This window comes from Silurus aristotelis (assembly GCF_946808225.1).
Source record: "Silurus aristotelis genome assembly, chromosome: 21".
Taxonomy (NCBI): domain Eukaryota; kingdom Metazoa; phylum Chordata; class Actinopteri; order Siluriformes; family Siluridae; genus Silurus; species Silurus aristotelis.
In genome coordinates this window covers 14,048,844-14,065,309 of record NC_139594.1, presented here as the reverse complement: position 1 = coordinate 14,065,309, position 16,466 = coordinate 14,048,844, and the positions used below count along the sequence as shown (strand labels likewise).

Genomic DNA, 16,466 nt, shown 5'->3' with positions numbered 1-16,466 from the left:
CTTGGGTCTTCTTGAGGAAAGAGCTGCTGCATAGCATTAAACAGTTATTCTGACTGATTTATGCTGTATCCTATAAAGAATCTTTTTCTTCATCCTGATGGGAGGTGGTGTCTCTTTGAGGATAACCTAAGTATGATTCAAAATATATTTTAGAACCTTCACAGTCATGAAATCTCAGCCCAGTTAAACATTTACCAGAGATTTTGGTGAGAAATGTTAAGACACTCCTCCATACCACCATCATCAAAACTGCAGCTAAGGAAAGTTATATACATTTGTACAGTACAGTGTACAGTATATAACAACACTGTGTTAGGTATAGTCAAGTCAAGTCGGCTTTATTGTCAACATATGCAGTGCAGTACACAGTGAAACAAAACGTTTTCCCAGGACCAACAATAAAATATTGTGTTTAGGTTGTTCATTCAGAGGTCGGCCGATTCATCGGTTTTGCCGTTTAATCGACACGATAGTTGTTTGCTGGAACTATCAGCAAAAATTCATACCGATAGTTTTTCCGGCTTTTTTTCCCTCTGGCTTGGGATCTGCATTTTACTTGACACGTCGGCAAATAAAACTAAATCTGCGATTGTATCCTAGGTACAGCACGAGATTAAAAAAACTATCAAAAAGGTATTAACAGAATATACCTTTAAAGAATCTCCTAGACATTGTTAATTAGACAATGTTTAAATCCCTTCCACCAAAATGCTCCTGTGTAGGTGACAGATCATAGAAAGTGAAACAAATCTGTCAAATGGGTGGTTGTATTTATTCGGGCTTCTTTCTTTTCCCATTTTATGTAGGGCATTATCATTATGGGCTGATTATAAATCTCATTGGGAGAAAACTGGTAGTTCTGCGTGATCAAACATCGAGCACACCAAAATGGCATGATCCTCGTTTCATAACACCTCCGCAAAAATTCGATTGCGAGAACGGTAGTCAAATCAGGCTCCTCCCTATGGAAGCATCGAATCTTTAACTATTCAAGGGTCACCCCCAGTAGCTAGGATTTACTGACACACTAAAACGCTACAGTATCCACATGAGAGTCCACATGAACAGACTCATTACTCACACATGAGGTGAGAGGAAATTTACTGAGGCTTTTATCTGGATAATTTGTGGACTGGAACAATAAGGATGAACAGATGTTGTTTATACATTTGCTTTCTGGTTTCTTTTTATTACTGCCCAGAACTCACCTCTCACTGACACCAGCTTCTAGTCGAGCAAACTCCTCTGATACCTCTTTAGTCGAGTCTACAAGGACGTGCGCACTGGCAAATAGCCTCGACTTGCTCAGGTCTGTCCCAAGCTCCGCAAATGCCTTCAACTGACTTGTTTCCTGGACAAGATCTGATTTGACCTCCTAAAAACAAGGCATGATCAGTTAATTAGAGACTTGACCATGTACAAGGTAACATTAGTGCTCATAAAAAGTGTCTAAATATGGCACGGTGGCTGCTGTTTGTGGATGATCTCCATTACCTCTATGGAGTGTTTATAATCCTCTACACTGTGGTCTGGTAGGCCTCCGAGGCTAAGAACCCTCTCACGGCTCTTTGTGAAGTCTCGAAGGTCTGAGCTCAGGCGCTCAAAGCCCTCTAGCTTGGGCAGAACTGCCCGCAGTTCGGCTTCATTTTCAGCCTGCTTGGTCTGGGCTGCGCTGTAGCGTTGGCTCAGGTCCTGCAGTGCCCCCTGCAGACCAGATACTGTTGATGCATCCGCAGATTTCAGCAGCTTGGACACGGATTCCCGAGTGGACTCCACACTGCCCTGTCGTGAGAGTAATTCTTGACGCAATTTCTGTTTGAACAAAAAAAACCATTCAGGGTTCTTAAAATCATATTATTAACACACTTGATGTCTTATTAGAGGCATTTTTGGTGTGTTTAAATTGTTTATAGAGGAAGTGCTGAGAAGTGAGTGGGCAGGATTTTTGATATTTGCATCTATGGCTTAAAATTTGATTTTGACTCTATTTTTATATTTGATGCAACAAATTTAGACAAACTTGATACCTGATTCTGGGTGAGAGCCTCCTGCACTGCTTGAGCAGTAGCTTCGATTGGTCCAGGGTCTAATGCGAGACTATCCAGCCAGGTAAGCAGCACTTTGAGTCCCTCCTGGACACTGACAGACTGTGCGACAGCAGTCTGGAGTTGCTCAGCTCTCAGAGACACACACTCTGACAGAGTTCCAAACCGCTTCTCAAGTACATCTAAAATGGATTGGGGAGGAACATTATTCAAAACCTAGTTAACCTGCATATAATAGATCAATGTAACAAACAAAAACCATGAGCATGTAGTTACCTGTGGTGGTGTTAATATCTGCCGTTTTAAGTTTTGGGGACTCCTGATTGCTGGTGAGCGTTTTCCCGGCTTTCCTCACCTTCTCGAGTTGCACTGAACCCTCAGCGAGCTCGTCCTGCAGATGCTAAAAGAAAGCGATAACAAAAAAATTACAGACAATAAAGGTTTGATGTCACACACTTACTCATGCTTAAACATCTGCAGGTTGCATCAGGGAGGTGTAGCCACTTTTACCTGTACAGTACTGAGCGTATTTTGTAGTGTCTGTGTATCAGTCTGTTCGCCACTGGGTTTCAATATGCTCTGGTTCTTCTCCTGAGCAATTAGCCAAAAATCTAGAGCTGTTGCCTCATCCTGGTACTGCTGGTATTGATCCAGTAAACTGGACAGATGGGTACCAAAATCGACAGACTGCAACAAACAGAAGAGTGTACGGTTAATAAGTCAAACTAATAATTTCTGAAATAAATACAGCGGTCTGATGTGTGCTAAACACCTACGAGAACATTTCTACCCCTAGAGTGATATAGTCAAACACATTTTATAACATTCTGGGTGACTGTGATTTGCAGATTTGTACCCTGAGAACATCATAGCACGATACAGATAGAAAAGTTGTTCCCTCTACCTTGTTTTGTAAAGAACTGTAGCGTTGCGTCGAATCCCGTAGCTTATCACTGACAAGCTGCCTTGTGTCTTGTAGAGCTGGGTCAATAACCCCAGCCCTTTCCTGAGTCCCCTGTATGGAATCCAGCACCTTCTGTCCAGAAATGGACACGAAGCGCAAATCTGCCTTGTGGCAGATCACATCGTCTGCCAGCTAGAAAACAAGCAAGTCATCATTTTTATTGATAAAAGTCTTACTGTTTAAATTGTAATAATAATTATGAATTATTGAATATGTTGGTTGAATACTTTTTTGTGCTCCTCCAGCCTGTCTTTAAGCCCCTGTGCATCAGCTTCTCCTTCCTTTAAGGAACACAGCTCTTTCTCACTCTGCTCCAGCCATGTAATCAGGTTGCCATGTTCTTCCATGAATTTCGAGAAGTCATCCTGAAGTGCTTCGGTCCGTCTTAGTCTCTCCTGGCAGCTCTGCAGACGTTCCTGGTGTTGGCTTTGGAGCTGGTCTAGGCTGGCACGCAGACGTTGCTTCTCTTCCTGAGGCACGCTGGAGTCTGGCTGCTCCAGGAGAGCGTGTGTGGACTGGGCCACCTGTAAGAGGTTAGCCTGCTGGCCTTGTAACTGCCGTAATTCTTCCTGTAACAGTCAACAAGCATGTAAAAGAATTAACACTAAAAACAGGACAGCCCACGTTTAAATTCGAAGAGCCCGGTTCTTACCTTTAGCATGTCATTGTGCGAGTCTAGTGACCGTGCTGGCACGATGGAATCTGGAACAGTCTCTCCAAGTGACTGCTTCCTAGAGGTGTCCAGGGATGATAACTCCTTTATCAGCACATCTATTTTTCCCTGGGTCTCCTGCAGCTGCTCTTCTGCTTTAGCCTAGATTAGAGCAGAAGAAAAGGAAATACAGCTTTAGGATATACCTAAAAAAGAAACTCCAACGGTGATGTATTTCCTCGAGATCTTTACCCTTTGTGTGTTTTGCTGGAGTGTTGCATTGATGGTCGAATCCAGCTGAGCCAGTGAGGACTGAGCAGTGTCTGTGAGAGTGTGGTATTGCTCTTTTATACGGGTCAGTGCCGCTTGAAGGTTAGCCCTTTCCTCTGGACTCAGATCGTCACCGCGCTCAGCGAGGAACTCCTCCATTGACCGAATTGTATCCATCATGCCATCACCTTTGGCCTGAAGATCTTTCTGCACCTCCTGAAATTTTTTTTTTGCCCAAAAGTACATCAAGATACATGGCTAACATACACTGATCAGACATAACTTTACGACCACCGATCAGGCATAACATAATGAGCACCTGCAACCACACTTAAATATTGTGTTGCCGCCCCTTTTGCTGCCAAAACCCTGCTCTGGCAGCAGTAACTTCTTCAGCAACTTGAGCTACAGAAGATTGTCTCACACGGGCCAGCCCTCGCTCCCCACATTCATCAATAAACCTTGGCCGTCCATGACCCAGTTGTTGGTTTACCACTGTTCCTGGCCCACTTGTGATAGATCCTGACCACTGCAGACCGAGAACATCCCAACAACAGAGCTGCTGTTTTTTTGGAGATGCTCTGACCCAGTCATCTAACCATCACAAACTTGCTCAAATACTTAAACCCCCCCATTTTTCCAGCTTCTAAAACATCAAATTTAAGGACAAAATGTATAGTTGCTGTCTAATAATATCCCACACACTAACAGGTGCCATGATGAAGAGATAATCAGTGTTATTCACTTCACCGCTCATAATGTTATAATGTCAATGTTGTGCCTGATTGGTGTATATATTCTTAAATATAAAATAATCATGCAGCTCAATTATTATATAAATTCACCTTGAGCTCACTCTGCTTTTGCTGAAGTACATTTACATTATCTGAATCAGCTCCAGGTCTCTGACTAGCCAGCAGGCTCGCTGCTCCGGCCAACCACATACTGAGACCTTCAAGCTTCTGTGAACACTCGGCTTTTTGCTGTTGCACAACCTAAAACCCAGCAGGAAAAAAAACGATTTGTCCTTTGCACAACATTCGAAAACTACATTTAACAGCAATAGTGTTAACACAAACATGTTTTCAACACCATTTATCGCAAATCTGACTTTACATATTGCCCGGAAATACGCATTGTTTGAGCGAGATGTATCCAGATCACACAGACAGACAACACAAATCTCTCACGCAAATCAATCGCGCAGAAAAAAAAAAAAAATTTGGTTTATCACAATGACAATTCATCAGTCGGTTGTTTTCCCTTTTCTTGAAAAACAGATAGAAAAGTAGAGAGAAAAAAGCCTGCTATTATAAAATGGCTGATTTGAAATCTTTAGCCTTTTCAAGTTGGCATAAGCACTTGTCCTCTGTGGCAATCTGTAACAGCAAGGCAGAGAGGTTAATACACGTTAAATCCACACACATGCAAAAAGCTAAATATAATCTAGCAGAGAAGTGAGTGGTTAAAAAAGCTGAAGCATATAAATGAAGCATAGCTACTTTACATTTTCATTGAATAACTAATGCTATAAAACAAACTTGCTTCTATGTTTGTTTAAATCAGGGACAAAAAAAAAAGACTTTAAACTATTGTTTTATAGACTATAATCATTTTGGTTATGCAGTTATTTCCTGTGTTAATTCAAAACCAAAGTATAATCATGTTGCGGCTATAAAGGTATAAGCGTTCAACCAGGTATTTGCAAACCTCTCTCTCCCTGGCAGTTAATCTCTCTTTCTCTCTTTCTTTTTCTTCCTGTTTCCGCTCTCGTTCCTTCTGGTCTCGCTCCTCTTCTCGGACCCGCTGGACTGAAAGGGCCTCGGCCCTGGCGTGGGTGCGGCTCGATGCCTGGTGGATGGCGCTCTGGAGCTGCTGGAGTTTTCCCAGCAGATTCCTGCTTTGCTCAGGTGCCAGATCCTGTGCGCACTCTGAGATAAACATCTGGATGTCAAACGCCACAGCGTTCACATCACCTGAACGGGTTGTGAGACCCTCCTGTAGATCCTGAAACAGAAAAGCAAATGTGATATGCAAGAAATAAACCATTACAATGTGATACAGGAAAATTAGCCGGGAAAGTGATACCATGGAATGATGTCCCTCAGCTGGACCTCATATGACTAAACCAATTTGCCAATGACTTTTAAAGACTTTTTTAAACAACTAATCATTGTACATTTTATCCATTTGTAGTTGCGCTTAAATGTTATGGTCTTGCATTAAAATAATTATAAAGTAATTTCCTCACCAGCCTATTTTAATCTCGCTAATAAAATGCAGCTGAAGTTATAGAGATAACACACTGCCCCTGCCCAAAAAATGGTCTAGAAATGTTATTGGAGACACGAGTCCCCCTTCTGAAAAAGCTACAAAATGTCTGCACAAAGTCCTTCAGTTAAACAAATAAACATTTGAAAAACTCCTTTTAAATGGAGCATCCACCCTACAAGTGCTGGAGTAAAATATTTTTATTACAGCTAACCCTAACATATTGGAACAAGTACATTATTAGAAACCTGTAATTACCTTCTGACCAATCAGAATTAAAAATTCAGTAGCGATGTGGCACAAATAATTCCAAAAAAAAAAAAAATCATTGTATTTGAAGTGTGAGTAAAATGTACCTTTACTTGTTGCAGTTTTTGAGTGAGCCACTCTAAAGATTTTTTATCATTCTCTTGAATCTTTCCATCATCCGATGAAGCTGTGTCAAGCTCCATCTGAGATTCCTTGTCTTTAAGCCAGTCAAAAAGACTGTCCACTCGCCCAGTCAGAGACTCCAACTCAGTACGCACTGCCTCCTGGGAAGGGAAGGGAAGGGAAGGGATGATGAGATGAGATGAGATGGGATGGGATGGGATGGGATGGGATGGGATGGATGGATGGATGGATGGATGGATGGATGGATGGATGGATGGATGGATAGATGGATAGATGGATAGATGGATAGATGGATAGATGGATAGATAGATAGATAGATAGATAGATAGATAGATAGATAGATAGATAGATAGATAGATAGATAGATAGATAGATAGATAGAAAAAAACAGCAACAAAAGGCACTTTAGCATCTAACATAAATGCAAACAGTGAAATTGTGCAAATAAACAACGGTATATGCAAAAGATATATAAGGCACAATATACTATCTTTATTTATTACTGTAATTTCCGGACTATTAAGCGCACCCAAATATAAGCCGCACCCACTGAATTAGAGATTTTTATTTTAAACATAAATAAGCCACACCTGTCTATAAGCTGCTGGTGTCTACACTGGAACTAATGAACTTTACACAGGCTTTAATGAAAGACAGTGTCTGTTACACGGTGTAACGGGTGAAATATGTTGTGGCTCCTTTAAGAGCCTGCCGCCGCATGTTTTCCGGTATTACTGCATGTGTGCAAGACCGAGAAATATGTCTTTATTATTTTCTGATGCTCATTACTAAGTTTCTTTGACTAACCCGTAACGCTGTTGCCAAGAAAAATAAAAAAGCAAGAGTTTTGGAAACCTGTCTGTGTTTATATGATTTCTGTTGCAACTGGAGTTAGCGAGCTCTCCCATGACCCAGACTCAACGCGTTACAACGGCTTGTATCTAAACAGTAGCCTACCAAGAAAGTCATTGTTCACTGTCTTCCTCCTTTCCTTTCACAAGAATTTGTCTTGAGAGTTTATCTTTTGGCATCGTCGTGCGTTTAAAAATCACCACCGATGGAAATATTTCTCCCGATGCCGTGCATCTCAGAACACAGGTGAAGTGCGTTTTTTCATGCCCGTTCGACAATTTCATTGGTCTAATGTTATAGGGCTCAGTTTTTTGGCTTGAAGAAAAATCCATATATTAGCCGCTTCATTGTTTAAGCCGCGGGGGAAAAAGTAGCGCCTTATAGTCCGGGAAATACGGTAGTTGTTTTTGTTTTCTTGTTCATGTGGTGGCTTTAAATAATCCCTTTTGTGTTCTCTGCCTCTCCCAGTACAGCATATGTCTTTATTGTCTTGTTTTTATTCTATATATTTTATTCTTGTGCAAATAATAAAATAATAATGACAGACAGACAGTATATGATATAACAGAGATAACAGTATGGACATGAGGACAGCAGCAGAACTGAATGATAATTACCAGCATTGCAGTAAAGCATCAATGAGACAGTGTTCTAGCAGTGTAGCGTATCAATTCAGTACAGTGATGGTTGTAGGGGAAAAAGTTTTTCTCATAGTTACAGTAACTGCTGAGAATTTGGTGTACTTTAGAACGAAAGTTCATACTAAATTATGTCTGCCGTACCTTCTGTGCATCACGATGTGACTGCATCCCTTGCAGCGCACTCTCCGCAAGTTTTCTTGCAGCACAAAACGTCCGGGACAAACTCCTCTGGTCCTTCTCCAGGGCTGCGACTAACTGGGGTGGGATACCCTCAGGGTTTGACTCCAGGAGCTGCTTAGCTGCTTCAACCGCCTTGTTTACTTGCGGCTCCAAATCAGTGAGCTCTAGAGCAAGAGCCTGGTTTTAGAGTAAACAGGGAAGAAAGTGATTTAAATGAACAATATATACATAGAAATATCACAACTTTTCTTTTGTAAATTGCTTTAAAAGTGTTTTTTCCAATAGGCAAATCTTATAACAGAAGGTATAAGGATTTTCAATATAGTCTTTTTACATATTTATATATACTGGGCTTTAAGGTGATAATCGAGAGCTTTTTAACTTAAAACCCCTTATACATACTGACACTTTCAGCTTCAATGACAGGTGCAGGAGTTTTCTGAGGAGCTTCAGTTGGTATCAAAGAACCCTGATTAATTTATTAGATATCTGTCTAGCTCAGTATTATCTGAATTTTTGTTATCCACCCAAAAGCCTCTAGGAGAACCCTTTCAAATAATGTAGAAACAATAATCTAGCAGTGCTCACCTCTGTCTGTGTAATGATATCATCCAGTGTGGTAAGACTCCTCCCCATGAACTGCTGCTGGTGTTGCTTGAGACGAACTTCAGTGTGGCGCACCATGGAGAGCAGAGCTACGATTTGTTGATCGTGTTCGAGACATTCTTGACGGACCAAAGAGAACTGGGAAGATCAGAACATTACAAATGAGCAATAGAATTTACAGTCCCAGCAGACCACCAACAGTACAATAGATGAATTAAGGATGAAACAGAGAATGTAGAATAAACATAAACATAGCATCTTACCTTGCTTATCTGTGGGGTAGACCTCTGTTTTTTAACTCGGCTTTCAGCCTGGTTTTCTTCAACACCCTCTTGACTTTCCTCAAAGTCCTCCTCCTCCTCCTCCTCCCAGCACTCTGTAGTATCAGACTCAGGGATGTCTTCTGAATTAGACAGTTTTGAATCTGAAGACTCTTCAATGGACGATTCATCTTTGAATTCATTGTCGATATAAGAGGTTTCCTTAGTCATGGTTTGAAGTGGCTCCTTACTCAGTGTATCCTCCATCTTTGTTTTGTAGGTTTGTACACATGTATTTGCCTCACTCTGGGGTTTAACATCCAAACTGTCAACTAATGTTAGAGCAGGCACAGATTTTTGGTGGTCTTTATCCTCCCCTTTAAGAGGCTTCTTGGGGACTCCAGAGTCTCCCAGTGTTTCACTTTTTGGATGTTCAGTTTCTTTTGTTCTTGTCTCGCCAGTTTGCTTGAATAAACCAATAGCGTGTTTTTCTGTTTGCTTGCTGGGGTCTATAGCAACATCTGAGCTCTTATTACAGATTAAGTCATTATCATTAACTCGGTCTATCTGACTGATACGAGTTGGCGCAGTGTCTGTTCCAGTTACAATATCTCCCGGCAGCAGGGTTTTATTTTCGTCCATCTGCTTTGTCTGATGAATTGCATCAGTCTCGTTTTGATTTGCATGAAACGAAGAGCCTTTCTCCCCTATCTTGGCTTTCTCCTGAGCTGTCGCATGCCGCTCTTTGGCTGACCCTTGACGTAACGCTTCTAACTCTTCAGCAGCCTGTTTCTCACTGACACCCCTCTCGAATACTTTCCTAAGAATGCTTTCCTTGGCTTTCTTTAGAAGTGCTTCTTTTTCCAGCTGTACCTGGTTAGTTTTGTCAGGTTGCTCTGTTCCATCTTTTCTTACTGCACGGAATGTCTCATTTTGCACTGATTTATCAGGTTTACTCTCCTCTGATTCCTTTTCATAATTTACCTTTTTGCTTTTTCTTTTCTTCTTCTTCTTCTTCTTGTCAGATTGTTCTAAAGTTTGATCCTCAGAATGATCCATTTCAAGATTATGCTCTGCTTTTGACACCTCATTTAGGATTGTGGATTGCATTTGACTCTGCAAATTATCTTTTGTATTCAAATGGACATCAGCCAAAGTTTCAATGTGATGTTTTGTTGTTTCAGCTCCCAGACACACATTTTCCAAACATTGACTCTGTGGCATCACTTCTAAACTCTTCACAACCTCGATTCTCTGGGGTAGACCCTCTGGGAAAGACTCAGTACTTGTATCAGGTAACTTTGACACCTCTGCTTTGGCCAGTCTTTCAATTTTCATATCTTCAACAATGAAATTAGGATCAACGTCAACATATTCCGTTGTAAATCTGTTCTCTGTTTGGTTTGTTGGTAAAAGATCGGTTTTACCTGGTGTTTGCAAGACTTCCAAATCTTTCAAGGTTGCATCTTTCTGGTCAGTGACTATAACATTGTTTGTAGGTGATGCGATGCTCAAACATGGAGATTTGAAATCTTCCAAATCCGTTTTATCCTCTTTCGGTTTTACCACATATTTTCGATCACCAGTGTCTTCTCCAGATATGTCCTTAGTGTCACCTTCAATAACTTTCAGATCTAATTTGGCCTCCCGTGTCATTTTCTCATCTACAGGCTTCTCATCAGTTACTACAATGTCCTTTCCAAACTTGGTTTCCATGCTTTTTATAAGTGATGTCACACCCATGAATACTGGTTCTAAAACTTTTACTTTAACCTCTTTCTGATCTTTTATATCGGCAACACAGTGCTGTTGATCGTCAATCATTTCTGTTCCAGATTGGCCCGCGGAATCCTCTCTCAAATCTGCATCTTTTATAAACTTCATCCCTGCTTTAGACTTTCTCACTTGTTCAGGTTCCTGGTCGATGACTACAACTTCTTTTCCAAATTTGTTCTCTGTACTCTCCAAACACAGAGGTTTCCAAACCTCCGAATCCACCATGTCATCTTTCGGTTCTTTCACATCTTCACATTTTTGATCAACTTCTTTTCTCCACTTGCCCTCAATCCCCTCTACAAGATCTTTTCTTTTTTCCAAATCCTTCATGTATAAATCAGATTTTTTATTAACGACAGCATCTTTTTCAAGCTTGGTGTCCATTCTCTGTGCAGTTGAAGCTACACTCGAACATGGAGGCTTTAAAGCCTTCAAATCCACTTGAGTTTCTTCTTTCATGTCCACATCAGATTTCTGATCAGCCACTACAGCTTCCTTTCCTTCCACATTCTCTGGGAACTCTTCTTCTAATATCACATTATCATCAAAGCATTTTTGATCAATGCCAATATCAGCATTGACAGTCTTTTCCTCAGCAACATATACAGGTAAAGTCACATTCAAATCAGGAGTTTTTGAATAATGTTCAGATTTTTTAACAATGCTTTCTTGGCTGTCTTTAGCAACCTCTGTAGGTGTAGTCACACAAACTGCTGGAATATTTAGACCGACTTTAAACTCTTTTTGGTCAGTATCTTCAAGTTCAGTTCCAAAATCTTTTCCAGTTGTGTCTACAGATGAAGATTCATGCTCAAACTCCACTTCAACTTTCTTCTCCACTTTTAGATTTGATTCGCCAGACTTTTCAGCAGAGCATACTTCTATTGCATTTTTGTCCACAGTTCCTTGTAACCATGATGTTACACTTCTATCTGAACTCTTATCACTTTCTGCACATATCTTGGTTTGCTTTTTATGTTTCCCTTTTCCTTTCTGTTTTCCAGCCATCTTCTGCTGCTTAGTAGGTTTTGACATAGAAGTGTCAGTTCTATTCTCAGCTCTATTATCACTATCACAGATTGTCCATTTATTAGACTCTGACTGCAGTTCCTCTGCCTTGGTAATCTCATTTATATCTTTGACAGATGGGGCTTGCCCATCATGTACCTTGTGAGTGGTTTCTGGGACAATGCCGAAGCTACTCTTCGCACAGTTTTCCGAGTTTATGCCCATTTGAGTTACAGCTTCTGGCTCCATTTGTATCTCTGACTCCACGGTTTGTGGTATAACGTCATAGCTTTTTTCCACTTTAGATTCAATTGCAGATGTTTGTGGTACATATACAAGACTGTGTCTTGAGTCTTGCTGGGGTTTTATAACTTCCTGTTGTTTTGGACTACATTCCTCAATGGCCTCCTGTAGCCTTCTTTCAGCTTTTAAAGCAAACTGACTCAAAACATCTAACGAGACATCAGCATCTTTCCCATCTCCACTGGATGAAACCTCAGCATGCATTAGTTCCACCAAATCAGATGGTGGGCAATGTTGAAGGGCATGTAGCTGTTCAGCTTTATCAGCCTCCGATTCATCTTTATGATCACTTGTAGACCTAGAGTGTGGTATTTCGATGCTTTCAAAATGCACTGTGCTTACTTCTTTGATTTCACAACTCATTAATGTAGGACTGTCATCATATGAAACATCCTGTGATACAAGAGGATCAACAAGTCCAAAGTTATCACAAAGTTCTGTGGCCATTTCTTTAGAAATTAGCCCTTCCTGAACAGCCTCCTTAAGACTCGACACCCTCTGACCACTGCCAGGGCTAACTAACCCACCTTTTAAAAACTGATTTTTAGCAATTACCATGGCAACATCTTTTTGAACAAGATATTTATCAACAGCATCCAAAAGAGAGAGTTTTTTCCCACTTGAAATATCAATGATACCTCCAGAATCTGCCTGACTCTGCAATAATCTGAGTGCTGGAACAGGGTCAACTTGACCAGTTTTCACTGCTTCTGGCACAGTCATCAGGACACCACTCACTTTGTTTGGAATACCTCTGAATGGTTTTACTTCAAGGAATCTCCAACCTGTCTCAACGTCGATCTTTCCTTGTTTGATTAGATCCAAATACGGTACAACACAAGCATTCTGAGGATCCAGAACACCACTTTTTACAGTCGGAGATTCCATAGCTTTATTTGCAGTGCCTTGATCGATCACACCACAGGAAACAGCTTCAGTTAATGTAAGGTTGCTGTTTGAAGGGCCATCATAAATGAAGCCTACTGTTGCCTGAAGAAACGCAGCATCTGGATCTAAACTAAACTGGGTTAGTCTCGACTGCTCAAACTTTTTGAGTTTCGGAGCAAGTGAACTGTCAATAAGGCCATGATGTAATGAATCAGTAACACTGAGCCGAACGCCAGAGCTGTGGTGAACAATTCCACCTTCAGCTACTTGTTCTAATAGGATCTGCTCAATTTCTTCATGACCAGTAAGACCTTTTTGAAGAGCTTGTTGAAGGGGTACAGGCTGTTTTGTTTTGGGGTCTATTATTCCATTCATCTGTAGTTGTAATTTCAACTTTGTTTGTATTACAGGTGGATCACTACAAGTTCCATGGAATGACTTCTCTAATAAAAGTAGCTGATCTTTTTGGTCTTCCTCGATAAGCCCGAGGCTGGCTGCAAGGTTCACTGAAACTTTTTGGCCTTTTTCAAGGTCAACAATTCCCCCAGAGACAATCTGGGCCTCGAGAAGGCGAGACAATGTGTCTGCATCTAAAATCCCATCGTTAGCAGCCTCCCTTAGCGAGCACACTTGACCACGTTCCACATCAAACACACCAGCCATTGTCTTTTCCGATTGGATAACCTTAGTGAATAACTCTTTATCCATGAGACCATCCTGCATGACTTCATCAAGGCTCACTGGTTGACCAGCATGTGCATCCAGGAAACCACCAAAAAGCTGAGCTTTAGACATTACTTTCACAGCATTGTGACCAGAGAGCAGATCCTGGTATACAGCCTCATCAAGGAGCACCTTCTGGGTGCCAGCATTTAAAAAACCTCCTTGCAGCAATTCTTTTGCCATACGATCAAGCTCTGCATCTTCATAAATGTCTAAAAATGGGGAGTCTGCACTTTCCATATTTTTGTTTGTATCTGTTGGGCATTCTCTGGCATTTTCATAAATTCGCTCAAGCTGACTTTCTTCTACAGTATCTTCCCTTGTGGTTTTGAAAGCAGTATGATTTTCCTTCATGTCTAACAAATTCTTCATAGATGTTCCACTTTCCACTTCATTTAAATCAAGCTGATTTTTATTCACGGTAGATTTCTCAATCTCATGCCAACAGTCTGGCTCTGTCAGCCTCAGGTATTGCTCTTCCTTATTCGTTTCTTCAGAGTCTGGACTTAATGATTTGAATGCGAAATCAGAAGACAACATTTCCCCCTCTTTTACCAATAGAGGTGATGTCTCAGGTGCTGTCCCTAATACTTTGGATTCTGTATCCAAGAGCTTAATTAACGTTGTTTCTTTCAAAGAAATGCCTGCATCTTTTTGAGCATCATTCTCAAATTCAGTCTTATGATTATTATCAGTTATATCTCCTCCATCTTTTTCCAAAAGGATATGTTTTTCTTGTTCAACATTTAAAGTTGAGCTTTGAAGGTTTGCTTGTTTTATTTTACTTAATGACCTCATAAATTTAGATTCTCCTGCTGTCGCTCTGTTAACGGGCTCCTCCGACTCTGGTTTATTCTGATCTTTTGCTGTATCACTTTTATTAACAAGCTCCATCAGTTCAGGTTCTAGCAAAACCAGCCGCTCTCCAGAGTGTGCATTTATGTAGCTGTGTGTCATAAGGTAAGAGAGAAGGTGATGGCGTCCTTGCTCCTGTGGCAGGGACCCCTCCAAAAACTGAGGACATGGAAGTGATCCAAGGGCTGAAGAGGACAGTGGTGAAAAGGAAGAACCCCAGCTGTTCAGAGATTCTGTCATGGCAGGTAGAACATCTGGAATTTGTGTCTGCTGAAGAACTTCGACTGCTTCTGGTCCCAAAAGCATTTCGGCACGGCCCAGAGGAATCAAATTACCACTCTCTGGAGAGAAAATCTCACCGATGATATGCCGCTTGTTTATGATTTTGCGAGCTAGTTCACCTGAAATGACACCCTGCTGCAGAGCTTCAGTGATGGGAAGCAGCTCGCCTGACTCTGGCCATAACATGCCCATAAAAGCCCAGAGAGATTCCAGCACTCTTAAAGCCATACGAGGGGAGAGCAGGCTTCTTTGAATAGATTCATCCAACTCCAGACGCTTTCCACTGACCGGGTCTATGATTCCACCTGATTGTAACTGGTGAGTCAGTAAGGCACAAGCCAAGTCCTGGTCCATAAGGCCATGCCTTACAGCTTCATCTGTTGTCAGTCGGTGACCAGTGCGGGGATCGGTGATGCCACCTGCAAACAGCTGAGCCTCCAGAAGTCTAATAGTAACTTTCCGGTCAATCAGTCCCTCTCGGACTGCTCGGAAAATGCCTACCTTCATACCAGAGCGTAAGCAGATTGTTCCCCTTGACTGCTGATTGACGGGCAATAGACGCAGTCCAGTCTCCTCATTCAAAATACATCGCTGATAAAACTCGGACAGACTGAGTTTTTCAGCTGTATTAGGATCAATTAACTCTTGCCTACCAAGACGGGAGCACAACTTATCATAAACAGCAGCTGAGATGAAACCTTTGTCTTTGGCATTTTCAAGACTAAGAGTTTCATTGCTGGAGTGATCCCAAAAGCCTCCTGTGCTCACCTGCAGCTCTAAGATACGAAGCCCGATTTGCTCTTTGATGTAACCCACATCCATAGCAGCCGCAACCGGTATCGCATGACTCTTAGTGAATTGTGACTGCTGAACAAGATGGAGGGCAGCGTCTATTTCTGATAGTGCCCGGTAGATGCGGCTGTCAATCAGACCGCTGGTGAAACCCGTTTCTAATGGAAGACCCTGGGGGGAATCAGGATGCAACAGACCACCTCTAACAAGCTGAGCTTCTAGCAGCACATAGCACGTGTCCTGGTCTATTAGGCCTCGCTGTGCTGACTGGAAAACTGGGAAGGTTTCCACAGTACCAAGATCAATTACTCCAGCGATGATCTCATGGCCCTAGAAAAGGAGATACACTGTTTAAATACCTGTCCAGCCTTAGAAGCTTTATTATTTGAACTGTAGAGTAAAGAATCTTAGAAAAGACCCACAAACCAAGCATGCAAAATGAACATAGGTTGACGTGAAGTACTGATTAACTAATGTACGTATACGTATAGATCATCAATAAAACTGCAAATAAAACATCATGATTTAATTTACAGCGACAAAGCATAAGCTTCCTTCAGCAAAAACAAGACAAATACTGTAGCATATTACAAAAGTTTTCTTGAGCAAAAAAGAGAGAAGAGAAAAAGAGCAGCTCGAAAAAAACGTAGCCAACAGTAATAAAGAAAGCAAGCACTACTTACCGTATGGTGGGGGGGTCCATAA

General features: G+C 41.4%; 1 protein-coding gene across 17 annotated transcripts in view; it reads right to left on the bottom strand.

Moving 5' to 3' along the window:
- macf1a (microtubule actin crosslinking factor 1a) overlaps positions 1-16,466 on the bottom strand; it is a 189,677-nt gene that overhangs the window by 51,823 nt on the left and 121,388 nt on the right. For 16 of the 17 annotated variants that reach the window (XM_083523443.1, XM_083523432.1, XM_083523434.1 and 13 more), the window contains 15 exons: positions 9,138-16,091; positions 8,857-9,012; positions 8,230-8,445; positions 6,559-6,735; positions 5,642-5,938; positions 4,777-4,926; positions 3,914-4,147; positions 3,662-3,823; positions 3,237-3,578; positions 2,950-3,141; positions 2,556-2,732; positions 2,322-2,445; positions 2,028-2,227; positions 1,495-1,812; positions 1,209-1,375 (listed from right to left, as the gene is read on the bottom strand). In XM_083523443.1, coding sequence (XP_083379569.1) covers positions 1,209-1,375; positions 1,495-1,812; positions 2,028-2,227; positions 2,322-2,445; positions 2,556-2,732; positions 2,950-3,141; positions 3,237-3,578; positions 3,662-3,823; positions 3,914-4,147; positions 4,777-4,926; positions 5,642-5,938; positions 6,559-6,735; positions 8,230-8,445; positions 8,857-9,012; positions 9,138-16,091 — 9,866 coding nt within the window. The remainder of the gene's footprint in view (positions 1-1,208; positions 1,376-1,494; positions 1,813-2,027; positions 2,228-2,321; positions 2,446-2,555; positions 2,733-2,949; positions 3,142-3,236; positions 3,579-3,661; positions 3,824-3,913; positions 4,148-4,776; positions 4,927-5,641; positions 5,939-6,558; positions 6,736-8,229; positions 8,446-8,856; positions 9,013-9,137; positions 16,092-16,466) is intronic. The other variant, XM_083523435.1, reaches the window with a different exon arrangement.